General features: G+C 35.7%; 1 protein-coding gene across 1 annotated transcript in view; it reads left to right on the top strand.

The window, feature by feature from the left end:
• The window catches only part of ACAT1 (acetyl-CoA acetyltransferase 1), a 29,782-nt gene extending 22,308 nt beyond the window's left edge, over positions 1 to 7,474 (top strand). The window contains exon 12 of the mRNA XM_030836199.3: positions 437 to 7,474. Coding sequence (XP_030692059.1) covers positions 437 to 557 — 121 coding nt within the window. The 3' untranslated portion in view covers positions 558 to 7,474. The remainder of the gene's footprint in view (positions 1 to 436) is intronic.
• Positions 7,475 to 18,759: the final 11,285 nt, after the last annotated feature.

The raw sequence follows: 18,759 nt of genomic DNA on the forward strand, positions 1-18,759 counted from the left end.
CTTGGTTTAACAGTTTTTCTTCCCACACATCCTTCATAGGGCAAATACCATTTCTGATAGGATCCCCATTGAACACAGATCTATCACATCTGTTCCTTGAAAACTAATATTGTTTTATGTTGAAGAAGATAATTTAAGAGTAAAATCTATGCTTGGGCTTTTCAAAAAGCTGTAACCATTCTTGGGGCTTCCCTGGTGGTCCAGTGCTTAGGACTCCACGCTTCCACTGCAGGGGGCATGGGTTCGATCCCTGGTTGGGAAACTAAGGTCCTGCGTGCTGCTCAGTGCAGCCAAAAAAAAAAAAGCTGTAACCCTTCTTGAAACAAGTCTCCCAAGTTAAAATAAAGTAGTTAAATTCAGCTATAAGTAATGGCTAATTTGGTTATTCATACAGTCTATAAACCATTAAAGTACCAAAATGCTTTCTTAATCCTAGGATGTCTGGAGCCAGGATTGTCGTCCATTTGGCTCATGCCTTGAAGCAAGGAGAATATGGTCTTGCCAGTATTTGCAACGGAGGAGGAGGTGCTTCTGCCATGCTGATCCAAAAGCTGTAGACAACTTCTGTTGTCTAAGGCAACAACCCTATGTAGCCAGAAAGGCCTGCTGTAATCAGGGTGACTGATTACCCTGGGTCAGCTTGTATGAAAATAATCTGTTTCACTTTTTATTATTTTCAACTCTTTTTAAAAAAATAAGATAAAAAATCAAATCCCCAAACCTTTTGAGATTACACAGTAATTTTTTCTTCTAATTTACATTGTTTCTCATCTTGAGCACATTTTTGTTATAAGGCTGTACTGTTTAAAATACCACTGTGCAATATTAGTGACTTATAAGTAGCTAGAAGCTTCCATTTTAGAGAATAAATCTTAATTTACATTTTTGAGGACTGTTAAAGATTAAGTGAATGTTATCTATCACTAATTTAGATTTAATAGACCCTTCAAAGTAAGAGCAGTTATTCTGTGCAAACTAGGAATGCCTCATATCATTAGTCAAGAAGCCAAAGACTGTAGTGTTGCTAGAAACAGGAGGAACCCGTGTGCTCAGGTCTGAAGTGGGTGCAATTTTTCATAACCTCATCATTCAGAATTTGTTTGGGCGTGGGGGTTAGGGTTTTTGCTCTGAATTACTACAGTAGCACAAAGAGTGGGAAAGAAGGTGGAAACTAAACTGCTCAACTGAATGGATTTCTGAAGGGAAGAGATCGTCACTTTCATTATGCCACAATGCCTGTTCTTAAGCAGAAGAAAATGCAGCACAAGTATCTTGAGTTGCATCTCATCTAGAAAAAAAACACACTGTAGGCAGGGGCTATGCACACCAACCTCAGCTGCAGTTCTGAGAAGGGAAACCTGTTTAAGTTGATGTTGACAATAGTTGGGGAGTAGAGAGGACAGAAAAGTGGTATTACATCTATCTCATGGCAAATAATTCAGTGAATTATTCAGTGAATACTTATCGTTGAAGGAAAAAAAAAAGATAACATGGAAAAAAATTGTTCTTAAGATTCAAAGACTACTTTCAAAAATATCTGTATAGTAATTACAGCTCCCTTTTGCAGCTCATTATGTGCTAAGTAGTGTCCTAGAGTCTTTATTTGTATTAACTCCTTTAATCCTCACAAAAACTCGATAGGGTAGGTACCATTATTATCCCTCCTATAAAAATAAGGAAATTGAGGCGTGGAGTGGTAAAATAAATTCTCAAGGTCAAATACCTCGTGAGTAGCTGAGATGGATTCAGTTCCAGGCAGTCTTACGCCAGAGCCCAAGTTCTTAACTCAGTATGTTTGGCTTCTCAGTCTCAGATAAGTAGCTGCCGTAACTGTAAGAGGAACTGGGTAAAATACATGGGAAAAAAAAAATCCAACCCAAAATATTTAGAATACTTCATTGAAGATAAGCAGAATTAACAACGAATCCAAAAGTCAGTCATCTGGAAAACTTAAATCTGGGAGTAAATGAAGAGAGAAAAAGAAAAGACATAGAACCAGCAAGTAAATGGTATTTATTAAAAAGGAAAAAGAAAGGTACTCTGAAGCAATAATTACAATGTAAGAGAAAAACTCAGATTTTTACTAAGTGTGCAGATTTAGAAGGCCTTATTTCATTAACAGAATTAACAGAATCACACTAATGTTCTATGGAAAAGACAGTAAGAAAAAAATTCTTGAAACAGCTAGGTAGAAAAATTGGTAACCTTAGTCCTTATTTCTATAACTGTCAGAAGACAAGTGACCAACATCTACATATTTTTAATGGAGTAAGAGTGATAAAGATACTAGAAGGAGTGTCTAGGCATGCAAAAGCTTAGAAAATGTAGCACTGTGATGTTTCCTCCAAAAATGACAAAGGTTTATCAGCACATGGAAAGAATAATCAAGAATTTGGGAGTGTGAAAGTTAAATTTTTAAAAAATGATTAAGGACTGACTAGGGAGCAAGGGAAGATAGGGGTGAAACAAGGGTTAAATATATATATATATATATATATATATATATATATGCTAAATAAAGGGAAATGCCATTGGAATGTAAAAAGGAGTTCCACATTTTAAATTACTATAGAAGATAAAAGCTGAAAAACCTAATTACAAAGTAAAAGATGGCTGGTGTATATCACAAATTATTAGACATCAAGGCAGAAAGTGTTAAAATAGGACAAGAACTATTCCATGTAAAGAAGATTACTCAAAATGAAGTTATGGAGAATCCAAAGAGGGTCATAGAAGAAGTGGCTTTTATGAAGGATGACATGAGAATTTAGCATGCATTTAGGAGCTGATTGGCATCCTCCCTGGAGACTGGGGAAGCCAGCAGATACCACCTCTATGTTCTCACTTGAGCCCAGTACACATCTGGTGCAGTACACATTGCTTTTGCAGCTGCCACTGAAGGGAGAGGCCCCTGGATCACCTGGCTCTGATAGCCAGCAGGTTTTATACTTATGGGTGCCACAGAACTGTAGCAAAGAATCAGTCATTAATGGGTATAGCAGCCCTGCCCACACCTCCCAAGGGTATACACCTGGGCCCAGTGCAGAGGCAACATGCAAAAAAGCCCATCTCCTAGTTTTCTCCATGAGAGGGCCCTAACTACATACTTTCCCAGTTGCTGCCTACAAGTACAGCTTTCAATCAACTTGCATCTAGGTACAGACTGTAGTCTTCCCCTTTGGGAGCCACTAAGAACAAAGAAGGCAGCATGGAAAATCACAAATGTTTAAGAGATAAAGAGCTCTGGTCAGGCTGATGTATAAGGTTCTCTTACCTAAGATCACTTTGTCAAGACTGAGAGAGGTGGCTCTTTTATCTAAGGTACAGAAACCAACACAGTCAAGGAAGATGAAGAAATGGGAATATGTTTCAAACAAAAGAATGAGATAAAACTTTAGAAACAGATCTCAATGAAACAGAGATAAGTGATTTACCTAATAAAGAATTAAAAATAATGGTCATAAAGATGCTCACAGATCAGGAGAACAATGTTTAAACAAAGTGAGAATTTCAAAGAAGGTAGAAAATATAAGAAAGTACCAAACAAATCAGAGAGCTGAAGAATACACTAACCGAATTGAAAATTCAATAGAGGAGTTAAGCAGCAGACAAGTAGAAGAAAGGATCAGTGAACTCAAAGACAGGGCAGTGAAATTTATCCAATCAGAGGAGCAAAGAAAAAAAGTAAAGACAGCTTAAAGGACTTATGAGACAACATCAAGTGAGCAAAAAAGTATATGCATTATAGGGGGTCCCAGAAGTAGAAGAGAAAGGGGCAGAAATCTTATAAAAAATATCAGCTGAAAACTTTCCTAACCTGGAGAAAGAAACAGACCAGATTCAGGAAGCACAGAGAAATCCAAAAAAGATAAATCCAAAGAGCCCTCACATGGAGACACATTATAATTAAATTGTGAAAAGTTAAAGACAGAGAATCTTAAAAGCAGCAAGAGAAAAACTTGTCATGAACAAAGGAACCCCCATAAGACTATCAGCAGATTTTTCAGCAGAAACATTATAGGCCAGAGGGGAGTGGTATGATATATTCAAAAGGACTGAAAGAAAAAACAAACAAACTGCCAATCAAGAATACTTTATCCAGGAAAGCTGTCCTTCAGAATTGAGAGTTTCCCAGACAAGCAAGAGCTGGAGGAGTTCATTACCACTAGACCAGCCTTATTAAAATGTTAAAGGGACTTCAACCTGAATCAAAGGATGCTAATTAGTGACAAACCTTTGAAAGTATGTCTCACTGGTAAAGATAAATATATAGTTAAATTCAGAATACTTTATTGTAATGGTGGTGGGTAAATCCTTATAACTCTGGTGTGAAGGCTAAGACAAGATGATTAAAAATAAGCATAGGGCTTCCCTGGTGGCGCAGTGGTTGGGGTTCTGCCTGCTGATGCAGGGGGCGTGGGTTTGTGCCCCTGTCTGGGAGGATCCCACATGCCGCGGAGTGGCTGGGCCCGTGAGCCGTGGCCGCTGGGCCTGCGCGTCCGGAGCTTGTGCTCCGCAACGGGAGAGGCCACAGCAGTGAGAGGCCCGCGTACAGAAAAAAAAAAAAAAAAGCATAACTTCAAAAATTTTTAATGGATACATAAGGTAAAAATATGTAAACTGTAACATCAAAAACATAAAATGGAGGGGGGAGTAGAGTGTAGAACTTAAGTATTTGAAATTAAGTTGTTATAGCTTAAAATATACTGTTATAAATACGAGATGTTTTATATAAGCCTCATGGTAACCACAAAGCAAAGACCTATAGTAGATGCACAAAAGATAAAGGAGTCTATGCACACCCCTACAAAAAAAATCATCAAACCACAAAAGAAGAAAGCAAGACATGAAGGAACAAAGGAATTACAGCCAGAGAACAATGAACGAAATGGCAATAGTAAGTCCATATCTATCAATAGTAACCTTAAATGACTGAAAGGAAAAAAAAAAAAAAGACCCAATTATATGCTGCATACATGAGAATCACTTCAGGTTTAAGGACACATAGAGACTGAAAGTGAAGGAATGGAAAAATATCTCATGAATGGAAACCAAAAGAAAGCAGGGTAGCTATATTTATATTGGACAAAATAGACTTTAAGACACAGACATAGGAAGATAAAAGGTCATTATATTATGATAAAGGGGTCAATCCAACAAGAGAATAAAAAATTGTAAATATTTATCCACCCAACATTGGAGCACCTAAATATATAAAGCATTTATTAACAGACCTGAGGGTACTCCCTGGCAGTCCAGTGGTTAAGACTTGGTGCTTTCACGGCTGGGGTCTGGGTTCAATCCCTGGTTGAGGAACTAAGATCCTGCAAGCTGCACAGCGTGGCCAGTGGTGGTGGGGGGATGGGAAACGAGACCTAAGGGAGGAAGAGACAGTAATCCAATAATAGGGGACTTCAATACCATACTTTCAACAATAGATATTTCATCCAGATTGAAAATCAATGAGGAAACACTGGACTTAAATGATACATTAGACCAGATGGACTTAGATACATTATGATGTTCTATCCAAGGGCAGCAGAATACATATTCTCAAGTACACATGTATCATTCTCCAAAATAGAGCATATGTTAGGCCACAAAAGAGGTCTTAAGATTAAGGAGACTGAAATTGCATCAAGCATCTTTTCTGGTCACAATGCTATGAAACTAGAAATCAATTATAAGAAGAAAAGTGGAAAATTCACAAATATGTGGAGATTAAAAACCATGCTACTGAACAACCAATGGGTCAAAGAAGAAAACCAAACAGAAATAAAAAAAATATTCTGACACAAATGAAAATAGAAATGCAACACACCAAGACATGTGATGGAGCAAAAGCAGTTCTAATAGGGAACTTTATACTGCACTAAGAATCAAGAAAGATCTCAAACAACCTAACTTTACACCTCAAGGAACTAGGAAAAGAACAAACTAAGCCCAAAGTTAGCTGAAGGCAGGGAAATAAAGATCAGAGCAGAAAGAAATGAAATACAGGCTAAAAAGATAATAGAAAACATTAAAAAAAATGAAGAGCTGATTTTTTAAAAAAGAAACAAATGACAAATCATTTGCTAAACTTAAAAAAAGAGAAGCCTCAAATAAATAAAATTATAAATGAAAGAGGAGATATTACAACTAGTACCACACAATGAATCATAAGCGAGTATGCTGAACAATTATACACCAATGAACTGCACAAACTAGAAGAGATGGAAGAAGTCCTAGAACCATATAACCTACAAGACTGAAGCATGAAAAAATAGAAAATCTGAACATACTAATTACTAGTGAGGAGACTGAATCAGTAATGAAAAACCTCCAAAATAAGAAAAGTCCAGGACCAGACAGCTTCATTGGTGAATTCCACCAAGCATTTAAAGAAATAATACTAATCCTTCTCAAGCTCTTCCAACAAATAGAAGTGGGAATCCTTCCAAACAAATTTTATGAGGACATCATTACCCTGATACCAAAACCAAAAAAGGACACTACAAGAACAGAAAACTACAGGCCAATATCTCTGATGAAAATAGATACAAATATCCTGAACAACATATTAGCAAACCAAAATCTACAGCACATTAAAAGAATCATGCACCATAATTAAGTGGAATTTATTCCAGGGATGTAAGCATAGTTTAGTATCCATAAGTCAATGTTATAAACCAAGTAACAAAATGAAGGATAAAAATCATATGATCATCTCAAGATGCAGAAAAAGCATTTGATAAAATTCAACATCCATTCTTGTTAAAAACTCCCAATATAGGGGGTGTAGAAAGAATGTACTTCAACATAATAAAGGCTATATATGACAAGCCCACAGCTAACATCATACTCGATGAAAAGCTGAAAGGTTTTCCTCTAAGATCAGGAACAAGACAAGGATGCCTACTCTTACCAATTTTATTCAACATATTACTAGACATCCTAAGCAGAACAATTAAAATAGCAAGCAAGGAAAAGACAAAAAGCTTCCACAAAAGGAAGAAGTAGGTGAAATGCAGATGATATATTATATATAGACTACCCTAAAAACTCTACCAAAGAACTGTTATAATAAATGAATATAATAAAGTTGTAGGATACAAAGTCAATATACAGGCATACCTCATTTTATTGCACTTTGTAGATACTGTGTTTTTTTTTGTTTTGCTTTATTTTTTTAAACAAATTGAAGGTTTGTGGCAATCCTGTGTTGTCAGATGATGGTTAGCATATTTTAGCAATAAAATTAAGGTATACATATTGTTTTTTAAGACATAATACTAATGCACACTGAATAGACTATAGTGTAAACATAACTTATATGCACTGGGAAACAAATTTGCGTGACTTGTGATTTGCTTTATTGCAGTGGTCTAGAACTGAACCTGCAATATCTCCGAGATATGCCTGTATTTTTTTGTTTTTCAACAAATTGAAGCTTTATGGCAACCTTGCATTGTGTATCAAGCAAGTCTATCAGCACCATTTTTCCAATAGCATTTGTTCACTTCGTGTCTCTATGTCACATTTTGGTAATTCTCACAATATTTCAAACTTTTCATTATTATTATATTTGTTATGGTGATCTGTGACCAGTGATCTCTGATGTTACTATTGTAATTGTTTTGGGGCACAATGAACTGCACTCATATCAAGATGGTGAACTTGATAAATATTGTGTCTTCTGACTGCTCCACCAACCGGCAACTTCCCCATCTCTCTCCTTCTCCCTGAGGGGAGGGAACAGGCCTCCTTACTCCCTGAGACACAACAATATTGAATGTAGGCCAATTAATAACCCTACGTGACCTCTAAGTGTTAAAGTGAAAGGAAGAGTCACATGTCTTTCACTTTAAATCAAAAGCTAGCAACGATTAAGCTTAGTGAGGAAGGCATGTACAAAGCCGAGATAGTCTGAAAGCTAGGCCTTTTGTGCCAGTTACCAAGTGCTACTCCAGTGAACCCAGGGATGTTAAGAAAGTGAAACAGCCTCATTGCTAATACAGTAAGTCTCATACATATGAACAAGTTCTGTTGTGAGAGCGAGTTCATAAGTCCAATTTGTTCGTAAGTCCAATGCCTAGGTACCCAACTAACACAATCGGCTATATAGTACTGTACTGTAATCGGTTTATAATAGTTTTCACACAAATACATAAAAAACAAACACAAAAAATAAAGAAAACATTTTAGGTGTTACAGTACAGCACCTTGAAAAGTATAGTAGTACAGTACAACAGGTGGCATACAGGGGCTGGCATCAAGTGAACAGGTGACTGACTGGAGGATGGAGAAGAGGTGGGAGATGGTAGAGCTGAAGGATTGTCAGCAATAGGAGATGGAGGGTCTGGACAAAAGCACAACCACTTGTAGAGGATGCACGCAATGTGACAATATACACCAGACATGTGAACTAACGTGACTGGACATGCAAACGCATGTTCGCATCTTTGAAAGTTCACAACTTGAAGGTTTGTATGTGGGGGACTCACTGTAAGCATAAAGTTTTATTAGTCTGGCTAGAAGATCAAACCAGCCATAACATTCCCTTAAGCCAAATCCCAATCCAGAGCAAGCCTCTGGCTCTCTCAAATTCTGTGAAGGCTGAGACAGGTCAGGAAGCTGCAGAAGAAAAGTTTGAAGCTACCAGAGATTGGTCCTTGAGGTTTAAGGTAAGAAGCCAGCTCCATAACATCAAAGTGCAAGATTCAGCAAGTGCTGATGTAGAAGGTGCAGCAAGTTATCCAAAGATCTAGCTAAGATAATTCATGAAGGTGGCTCCACTAAACAACAAATATTCAACATAGATGAAACAGCTATTGAAACATCTATTGAAAGAAGATGCCATCCAGGACTTTCATAGCTAGAGTGGAGAAGTCAATGCCTGGATTCAAAGCTTCAAAGGACAGGCTAACTAACTCTCTTGTTAGGGGCCAGTGCAGCTGGTGAGTTTAACTTGAAGTCATTGCTCATCTACCACTCTGAAAATCCTAAGGCCCTTAAGAATTATGCTAAATCTATTCTGCCTGTGCTTTATAAATGGAAAAACAAAGTCTGGATGACAGCACATCTGCTCACAACATGGTTAACCAAATATTTTAAGCCCAGTATTGAGAACTGTTCCTCAGGAAAACAAAATTTCTTTCAAAATATTACTGCTCATTGACAATACACTTGGTCACCCAAAAGCTCTGATCGAGATGTACAGTGAGCTTAACATGGTTTTAAATTCTGCTAAAATGGCATCCATTCTGCAGTCCATGGATCAAGGAGTCATTTCAACTTTTAAGTCTTCTTATTTAAGAAATATATTTTGTAAAGCTATAGCTGCCATAGTGATTCCTCTGACGAATCTGGGCAAAGTCAATTGAAAACCTGAAAAGCATTCACCATTCTAGATGCCATTAACAGCATTCATGGAAACCATAAAAAGAATGAAAAGACAACCCTCAAAATGGGAGAAAATATTTGCAAACGAAGCAACTGACAAAATGTTAACCTCCAAAATATACAGGCAGCTCATGCAGCTCAATATCGAAAAAACAAACAACCCAATCCAAAAATGGACAGAAGACCTAAATAGACATTTCTCCAAAGAAGATATACAGATTGCCAACAAACACCTGAAAGTATGCTCAACACCACTAATCATTAGAGAAATGCAAATCAAAACTACAATGAGGTATCACCTCACACCAGTCAGAATGGCCATCATCAAAAAATCTACAAACAATAAATACTGAAGAGGGTGTGGAGAAAAGGGAACCCTCTTGCACTGTTGGTGGGAATGTAAACTGATACAGCCACTATGGAGAACAGTATGCAGGTTCCTTAAAAAACTAAAAATAGAACTACCCAGCAATCCCACTACTGGGCATATACCCTGAGAAAACCATAATTCAAAGAGTCATGTACCATAATGTTCATTGCAGCTCTATTTACAATAGCCAGGACATGGAAGCAACCTAAGTGTCCATTGACAGATGAATGGATAGAGAAGATGTGGCACATATACACAATGGAATATTAGCCATAAAATGAAAGGAAATTGACTTATTTATAGTGAGGTGGATGGACCTAGAGTCTGTCATACAGAGTGAAGTAAGAAAGAGAAAAACAAATACCATATGCTAACACATATATATGGAATCTAAAAAAAGAAAAATGGTTCAGAAGAACCTAGGGGCAGGACAGGAATAAAGACGCAGACGTAGAGAATGGACTTGAGGACATGGGGAGGAGGAAGGGTAAGCTGAGATGAAGTGAGAGAGTGGCGTGGACATATATACACTACCAAATGTGAAATAGATAGCTAGAGGGAAGCAGCTGCATAGCACAGGGAGATCAGCTCAATGCTTTGTGACCACCTAGATGTGTGGGATAGGGAGGGTGGGAAGGAGACCCAAGAGGGAGGAGATATGGGGATGTGTGTATATGTATAGCTGATTCACTTTGTTATACAGCAGAAACTTAACACACCATTGTAAAGCAATTATACTGCAATAAAGATGTTAAAAAAAAAGAGTATTCATGATTCATGCCTTTAGGTCAAAACATCAACATTAACAGGAGTTTGGAAGAAGTTGTTTCCAACCTCATGGATAACTTGAGTGGTTCAAGATGTCAGGGGAGGAAGTAATTGCAGATGTGGTGGAAACAGCAAGAGAACTAGAATTATAATTGGGGCTTAAGATGTGACTGAATTGCTGCAATCTCGTCATAAAACTTGAATGAATGAGGATTTGCTTCTTAGGGATGAGCAAAGAAAGTGGTTTCTTGAGATCGAATCTAATCCTGGTAAAGATGCTGTAAAGACTGTTGAAATACAACTAAAGATTTAGAATATAACATAAACTTAGTTGATAAAGGAGTGGCAGGGTTTTGAGAGGACTGACTCCAATTTTGAAAGAAGTTCTACTGTGGGTAAAATGCTATAAAACAGCTACAGAGAAATTGTTCATGAAAGGAAGAGTCAATTGATGCAGGAAACTTCATTGTTGCCTTAGAAACTGCCAAAGCCACCCCAACCTTGAGCAACCATCATTCTGATCAGCCAGCAGCAGTCAACATTGAGGTAAGACCCTCCACCAGCAAAGGCTGAAGGCTCAGATGATGCTTAGCATTTTTTTTTAGCAATAAAGTGTTTAAATTTTTTTAAAAATTTATTCTTATTATTTATTTAATTTTAGTTTATTGGAGCTACCTTTTTCTTTTCTTTTCTTTTCTTTTTTGGCCACATTGCACAGCTTCCAGGATCTCAGTTCTCTGACTAGGGATTGAACCTGGGCCATGGCAGTGAAAGACTGGAATCCTAACCACTAGGTCACGAGGGAACTCCCAGCAATAGAGGATTTTTAAATTAAGGTATGTATATATTTTTTAGACATGATGCTATCTCACACTTTAAATAGACTACAGTATAGTCTGAACATAACTTTCATATGCACTGGGAAACCAAAAAATTTGTGCAACTTGTGATATTTGCTTAATTGTGGTCATCTGTAACTGAATCTGCAATATCTCCAAGGTATGCCTGGTACAAAAATCTTTTGCATTTATATACACTAACAATGAACTATCAGAGAAATTAAGAAAATAATCCCATTTACAGCTGCATCAAAAATAATAAAGATACCCTAGGAATAAATTTAACCAGGGAGTGACAGATCTGGACACTGAAAAGTATAAGACACTGATGAAAGAAATTGAAAACATAAATAAATGGAAAGATATTTCATGCTCATGGACTGGAAGAATATTATTAAAATGTTCATACTACCCAAAGTCATCTACAGATTCATTGCAATCTGTACCAAAATTCCAATGGCAAATTTTCAAAGAAACAGAAGAGCAATTCTAAAACTTGTAGGAAACCACTAAAGACCCCAAATAGCTAAAGCAAACTTGAGAAAGAACAAAGCTGGAGAAATCATATTCGTGATTTCAAACTATATTATAAAGCTATAGTAATTAAAACAGTATGGTATAGGCATAAAAATAAACACATAAATCAGTGGAATAGAGAGCCCAGAAATAAATCTATGCATATATGGTCAATTAATTTACAACAAAGGAGCCAAGAATATACAGTGGGGAAAGAACAGTCTCTTCAATAAGTGGTGCTGGAAAAACTGGACAGCCATTTGCAAAAGAATGAAATTGGACCACTATCTTACACCATATACAAAAATCAATTCAAAATGGATTAAAGCCTGAAATTCAAGACCTGAAACCGTGAAACTCCCAGAAGAATACACAGGAGATAAGCTCCTTGACATGGGTCTTGAGAATTTTTTTTTTTTCTGTATTTCACACCAAAAGCAAAAATAAACAAGTGGGACTAGATCAAACTTAAAAGCTTCTACACAGCCAAGGAAATCATAAACAAAATGAAAAGGCAACCTATGGAGTGGGAAAAAATATTTGCAAACCATCTATTTGACAAGAGGTTAATGTCCAAAGTATATACAGAACTGACACAATTCAATAGCAAAAAAGCAAATCAATTAGAAATGGGCAGAGGATGTGAATAGACATTTTTCCAAGGAAGACATACAAATGACCAGCAGGTACACGAAAAGATGTTCAACATCAGTAGTCACCAAAACCACAATGAGATTTCACCTCACATGTATTAGAATGGCTATCATCAAAATGACAAAAGATAAGTGTTGTTGAGGATGTGAAGAAAAGAGAATCCTTGTGCACTGTTGGTGGGAATGTAAATTGGTGCAAGTATGGAAAACAGTATGGAGATATCTCAAAAATTTAAAAATGAAAAAAATATGATCCAGCAATCCCAGTTCTGGGTATATATCCAAGGGAAATGAACACAGGATACACACACACACACACACACACACACACACACACGTGTGTGTGTGTATTGTGTACGTGTGTATATATATATATATATATATATATATATATATATAAATCTACATTCCCATGTTCATTGCAGCATTATTTGCAATAGCCAAGGTAAGGAAACACCTAAGTGGCAGTTAACAGATGAATGAGTAAAAGATGTGGTAAATACAATGGCATATTATTCCACCATGAGAAGGAAATCTTGCCACTTGTGACAACATGGATGGATCTTGAGGGAATTATGCTAAGTGAAATAAGCCAGAGAGAAAGACAAATACTGCATGGTATGATTTACATGTGGAATCTGGAAGAAAAAAAAAAGAAAAAAGAAACAAAAAACTGGAACAGTAGGAAAGCAGTTGCTAGAGGTTGGGGGTATAGAGGAAAATAGGGAGAGGTCAAAGAGTACAAAATTTCAGGTATAACATGAATAAAGTCTGAGGGTCTAATGTATAACCTGGTGACTAGAGATGACAATGCTGTATTATATAATTGAAATTAAAATTTGCTGAGAGAACTCAACTATTATCACACACACACACACACAAAACTGGATAAATATGTGAGGTGATGGACATGATAATTAACTAGAGGGGCCTTTCACAATGTATATGTAGATCAAATCATGATGTACAGTACATTTTAAATATCTTACAATTTTGCCTATTATATCTCAATAAAGGTAAAAAAAAAGTTATGTAAGTTACAGACTATCACTGAGTAATAATACCAAACAATCGAAGTAAAAACTACGTCCAAGATAGTTATAATGGGAAATTAAATGTTTATGCCAAGTATTAAAAACAAAGTTAGATGGGATTTGATAAGATTAAATAAATATCAAACCTTATACCTTTATAAACATAACACCTGTCTTTAAGCACCCATGCAACACTTACAGAAAATTTAACCTATCTTTTGACCACAATAATAAAAATACTGTAAATTTTTAAATTAAAAAGCATGCTAGGGGACTTCCTTGGTGGCGCAGTGGTTAAGAATACGCTTGCCAATGCAGGGGACGTGGGTTTAAGCCCTGGTCTGGGAAGCTCCCACATGCCGTGGAGTAACTAAGCCCATGCACCACAACTACTGAGACTGTGCTCTAGAGCCTGCGAGCCACAACTACTGAGGCCTGCGTGCCTAGGGCCTGTGCTCCGCACCAAGAGAAGCCACCGCAATGAGAAGCCTGTGCACCGCAACAAAGAGTAGCCCCCGCTCACTGCAACTAGAGAAAGTGTGTGTGCAGCAACAAAGACCCAACGCAGACAAAAAAATAAGCAAATAAATAAATTAATATACATATAAAAAACATGCTACCTTATTCTAAGTAAAGATATTAAAAAAAAAACAAGAAAATGAAAGTCTTACCCCATCTTTCAAAGTCTGATGTCTAAAATTGAAATCAGAACTAAGTTCTTTTTTTTTTTTTTTGCGGTACACGGTCCTCTCACTGTTGTGGCATCTCCCGTTGCGGAGCACAGGCTCCGGACGCGCAGGCTCAGCGGCCATGGCTCACGGGCATCGCCGCTCCGCGGCATGTGGGATCTTCCCGGACTGGGGCACGAACCCGTGTCTCCTGCATCGGCAGGCGGACTCTCAACCACTGCGCCACCAGGGAAGCCCAGAACTAAGTTCTTAGTGTTAATTAAATGCTTAGGAAAAAAATCAAAACTCTTCAATTTAAGAAGTTGAATATGAAAAAAGAACTCTGAGAACAGGAGACAAAGAATAAGAAATCAGTGAATCAGAAAAGTATACAGTTGTTAAATGTAAGAGGTGATTTTGTCAGAAAAAAATTAGTCACATCTAATTTAAAGAGAACACAAGCAAAAATTACAGAGAAAAATATAATTTAATTCAGTAAAAAGACTCGTAAGTCTGACAAGATTGGAAGAAAATCAGGGAGAAAAACCTGAACTTCTTCTGCAAAAGCCTTCAGGCTTAGATGATTTATTGGTGATTTTAGTTTGAAGGAACACATATCCCACTCTACTGAATAAATAAACTGTTGCCCCAAGACATGGGAGCAACCTAAATGTCCATCTACAGATGAATGGATAAAGAAGGCATGATATATAATGGAATATTACTCAGTAATAAAAAAGAATGAAATAATGCCATTTGCAGCAACATGGATGGACTTAGAAATTATCATACTAAGTGAAGTAAGCCAGAGAAAGACAAATATCATATGATATTGCTTATAAGTGAAATTAAAAAAAATATGCTAATGAACTTATATACAAAATAGAAATAGATCCACAGACATAGAAAACAAACTTATGGTTACCACAGGGGAAAGGGGGAGAGAGATAAATTAGGAGTTTAGGATTAATGTATACACACAACTATATATAAAACAGATAACCAACAAGGACCTATATACCTACTACATAGCACTGTGAACTATACTCAGTATTTATATATATAAGACTGAATCACTTTGCTGTACATCTGAAACTAACACAACATTGTAAACAAGCTATATGTCAATTAAAAAAAAAACTGTTGCAGAAAATAAGAATAAAAATCAGCATCAGCTAGAGTAGCAGCTAGATGTTAAAGCGCTTATTATGTTCCAGTGACCTAAATGCTTTACATATATTACCTTATTTAAATATCACATTAATTTAAAAGTAGGCACCCTTTATTATTCCAATATTCAGATACACTAGAAAGAGACAAAGTTTCAAGTTCATTTAAAAAATTGGAATAAGCTTGAAACCAATCTCACTAGAAGTAAACATTTAAATAAAAAGTGGACAAATCAAATTTAATTATATTTGAAGAATCATTAAGATTGCAAAGTACACAATATTAGGGTTATTAATATAAAAAGAAATTCATGGATTTAATGAAAACAGTTTAATTGATGTTAAAAGAGCATCCAATTAGGTTGAACAAATACTCCTGATATAAATTTTCTTTTTACTTTTTTTTTTTTGGCTGTGCTGCACGGCTTGCAGAATCTCAGTTCTCTGACCAGGGATTGAACCCGGGCCATGGCAGTGAAAGTCCAAAATCCTAACCAGTAGGACACTAGGGAACGCCCCCCTGATATAAATACTTAAAACACTACAAACAAAAGCCAAAATTATACTTAACATCTCTATTAAAATAAAGAATAAGATGAGAAAGCCTATCTTGATCATTATTAGTTTTACTGGAAATACTATGAGTATAGTAAGAAGAAACTGGAAAATAATTATTTCAAGATGATATATCTTCAGTAAATAAAAAATAAGCATCAGGAAAGTCATTAGCTCTAATAAAGTCCATTCAGTAAGGGGCCTAATTAGAAAATAAAGCATAAAATATATTTCCTATAGTACTTAAGATGTTGTGTTACTGGCACATCTTTAGAAAAATAGATCAATGGAACAGATCGGGAGTCCAGAAGCAAACCCACACATATTCAGTTTACCAGCTTATGACAGCGGTAACAGTGGAACGTATTTGGGAACGGATAGTCTTTCTCAATAAATGGTGCTGAGTTAATTGGACATTCAGATAGAAAATCCAATACAGATGGATAATTGATCAAAATACAGAAGGCTGAACAAAAAAACTTCTAGAAGAAAAAATGGTAAAATATTCAGATATTAGATATCCATCCGAGAAAGAACTTAAATCTAGAATACAGAAAGACCAGCAACATATCAGTAAGAAAAAGGCAGACAACCCAATACAAAAATGGGCAAAGAGATAAACAGATTGTCACCAAAGGAGACAACCTGAATGGCCAAAAAGCATTTGAAATGGTTTTCAACTTTATCAGGAAAAAGCAAATCAAAACCACAATGTGATACCAAAATGGCTATAACAAAAATACCAAGTACTAACAATGATGTAGAACAATTGGAACTCTCCTTACACTGTTGATAGTCATATGATTTGGTACAGCCACTCTGGAAAACTGAAAAATCTGAATAAGGTTGGGTATATGAAACCCGATGACCCAGCCACTCCATTCCTAAATATATATCCAAGTGAAAAGTGTAATACATTCACCAAAAAACATGTACAAGAATATTCAACTGTAAAATAGATTAACTGTGGTACAATAAATTGTGGATAAATACAATGAAAAAACACAACACTGAGAATGACAACTGAATTACATACAACATGAATGGTTTTCATAATTTTGTGCAAAAGAAGTTAAAAAAAGACTATATACTGCATAAATCTATTTATGCAAAGTTAAAAAAGGCTGAAACTATGGCTCTAGAGGTCAGAATAATTATCCTTGGGATTAGCAGTTAGTTACTAGAAGGAAGCATGAGGGGATTCTAGGGTACCAATTGTAGTCTTGATCTGGGTGATTAAGTGGATTTGTGTACCTTTAGAAAATTCATTGAACTGTATAATAAGTTTCTGCACTTCTTCTGCTTTATCCTTCCATAAAAATTTTACATTAACAAAAAAGCAATAATCAGTTAAAACAAAGGAATGCAGACTTCCCTAAAAATAGCAACAAACAACAAAATACCCTGTTTAATAAGACATTTGTGAGGATAGGGATAACTACAAAATTATGGATATATACCATGTTACCATTAGCTTTTCAGTACCAGTTAACTCATAGGGTTAATGTACTTCAAAATGGATATTCCAATAGAATTTTAACTTGGAAAAAATACAAGTGATTCTAAAGTAAATCCAGAAGCTTAAAAGAGACAAATACCTGAAAAAAATCAGAAAAGTTATAATGGACATAAAGCTACAACACTTTCATCAATGGCACAAAATAATCTATACACTGTACTATGTAGTGCATGTATATGTGTATAAATTTAATATAGGTCCAAAACCTTTGATTTCATACCTCTCTGGTTAGCTGGGTTTCATAGTTCAGAATATTTAGGATTTTTAAAAAGTAACAGAATGTATATATCATATACCCCAGTTGAATCTGAAACGGTACACTAATTAAGCACATTGCTATTTTTCCAGCAAAATATGAATATTCATACCAAATGAGATAAAGACTAATGTAGCCTCATGTCAAATCAGGTCACGTTTTGCCTTGAAATGAGTTTTGATGCTCAACTTAAGGGAAAAAATTGCTTGTGAACATTTTGGATTTTAGAATTGTAAATAAAAAAGATTACGAATCAGTAGAGGATAAGAGACATTATACATAAATGTGTGTGAGGAGAGAAACCTTATTTTAAGCAGTTTTATGAGTCAAGTGGTTAAATATTTAGGGAAAAAATGTACTGATTCTTTCTTCACACCAGGTATCAAACTAAATTATATATGGATTAGGAGCTTATCCTAATTTCAACAAATCAAGAAATAAAAAACCAATAGAAACCAGTAATGATACAGTTGAATATATCTCTGGTAAGGTATAAGCATATACTATGGAAGAAACGACAATTTCCTGGCAGGAATATTAATTGAAGTAATTTCCCGGAAGAAATTTGGCAAAATGTATTGAGGTCCTTAAAAAAATGTACACTAAATTTTGACTTGGTAATTCTACTCTCTAAAGCATCTCCTATGGAAATAACTGACAACATAAATAAGTATTTATTTACAAACATGTTCACTGCTAGTTTTTTAAAAATAATAGCTAAAAACTGGATAGTGCCTGATATTATCTGAAGTAAAAAAAGCATTAGGAAGTTATATTTACAGTTTAAGTTCAATTATATAGAAAAAATAATTTAGGGAAAAAAGACTAGTAAAGTATGCAAAAATGTTAACCAATATTTATAAAAATAGGAAAGTCTATTAAAAGAGAATGCATACTACCAGGGTCAAAATTTGATATATAATTTCAATAAGTTAAGCCCGAGGCTGAAAGATGGTGGCTTGAAAAATGATGAATGTAGAATATATAGCACCATGCTTTTGAAATTACTCCTTATCAAAGCTTAATCT

Source organism: Globicephala melas, chromosome 8, assembly GCF_963455315.2.
Source record: "Globicephala melas chromosome 8, mGloMel1.2, whole genome shotgun sequence".
Lineage (NCBI taxonomy): Eukaryota > Metazoa > Chordata > Mammalia > Artiodactyla > Delphinidae > Globicephala > Globicephala melas.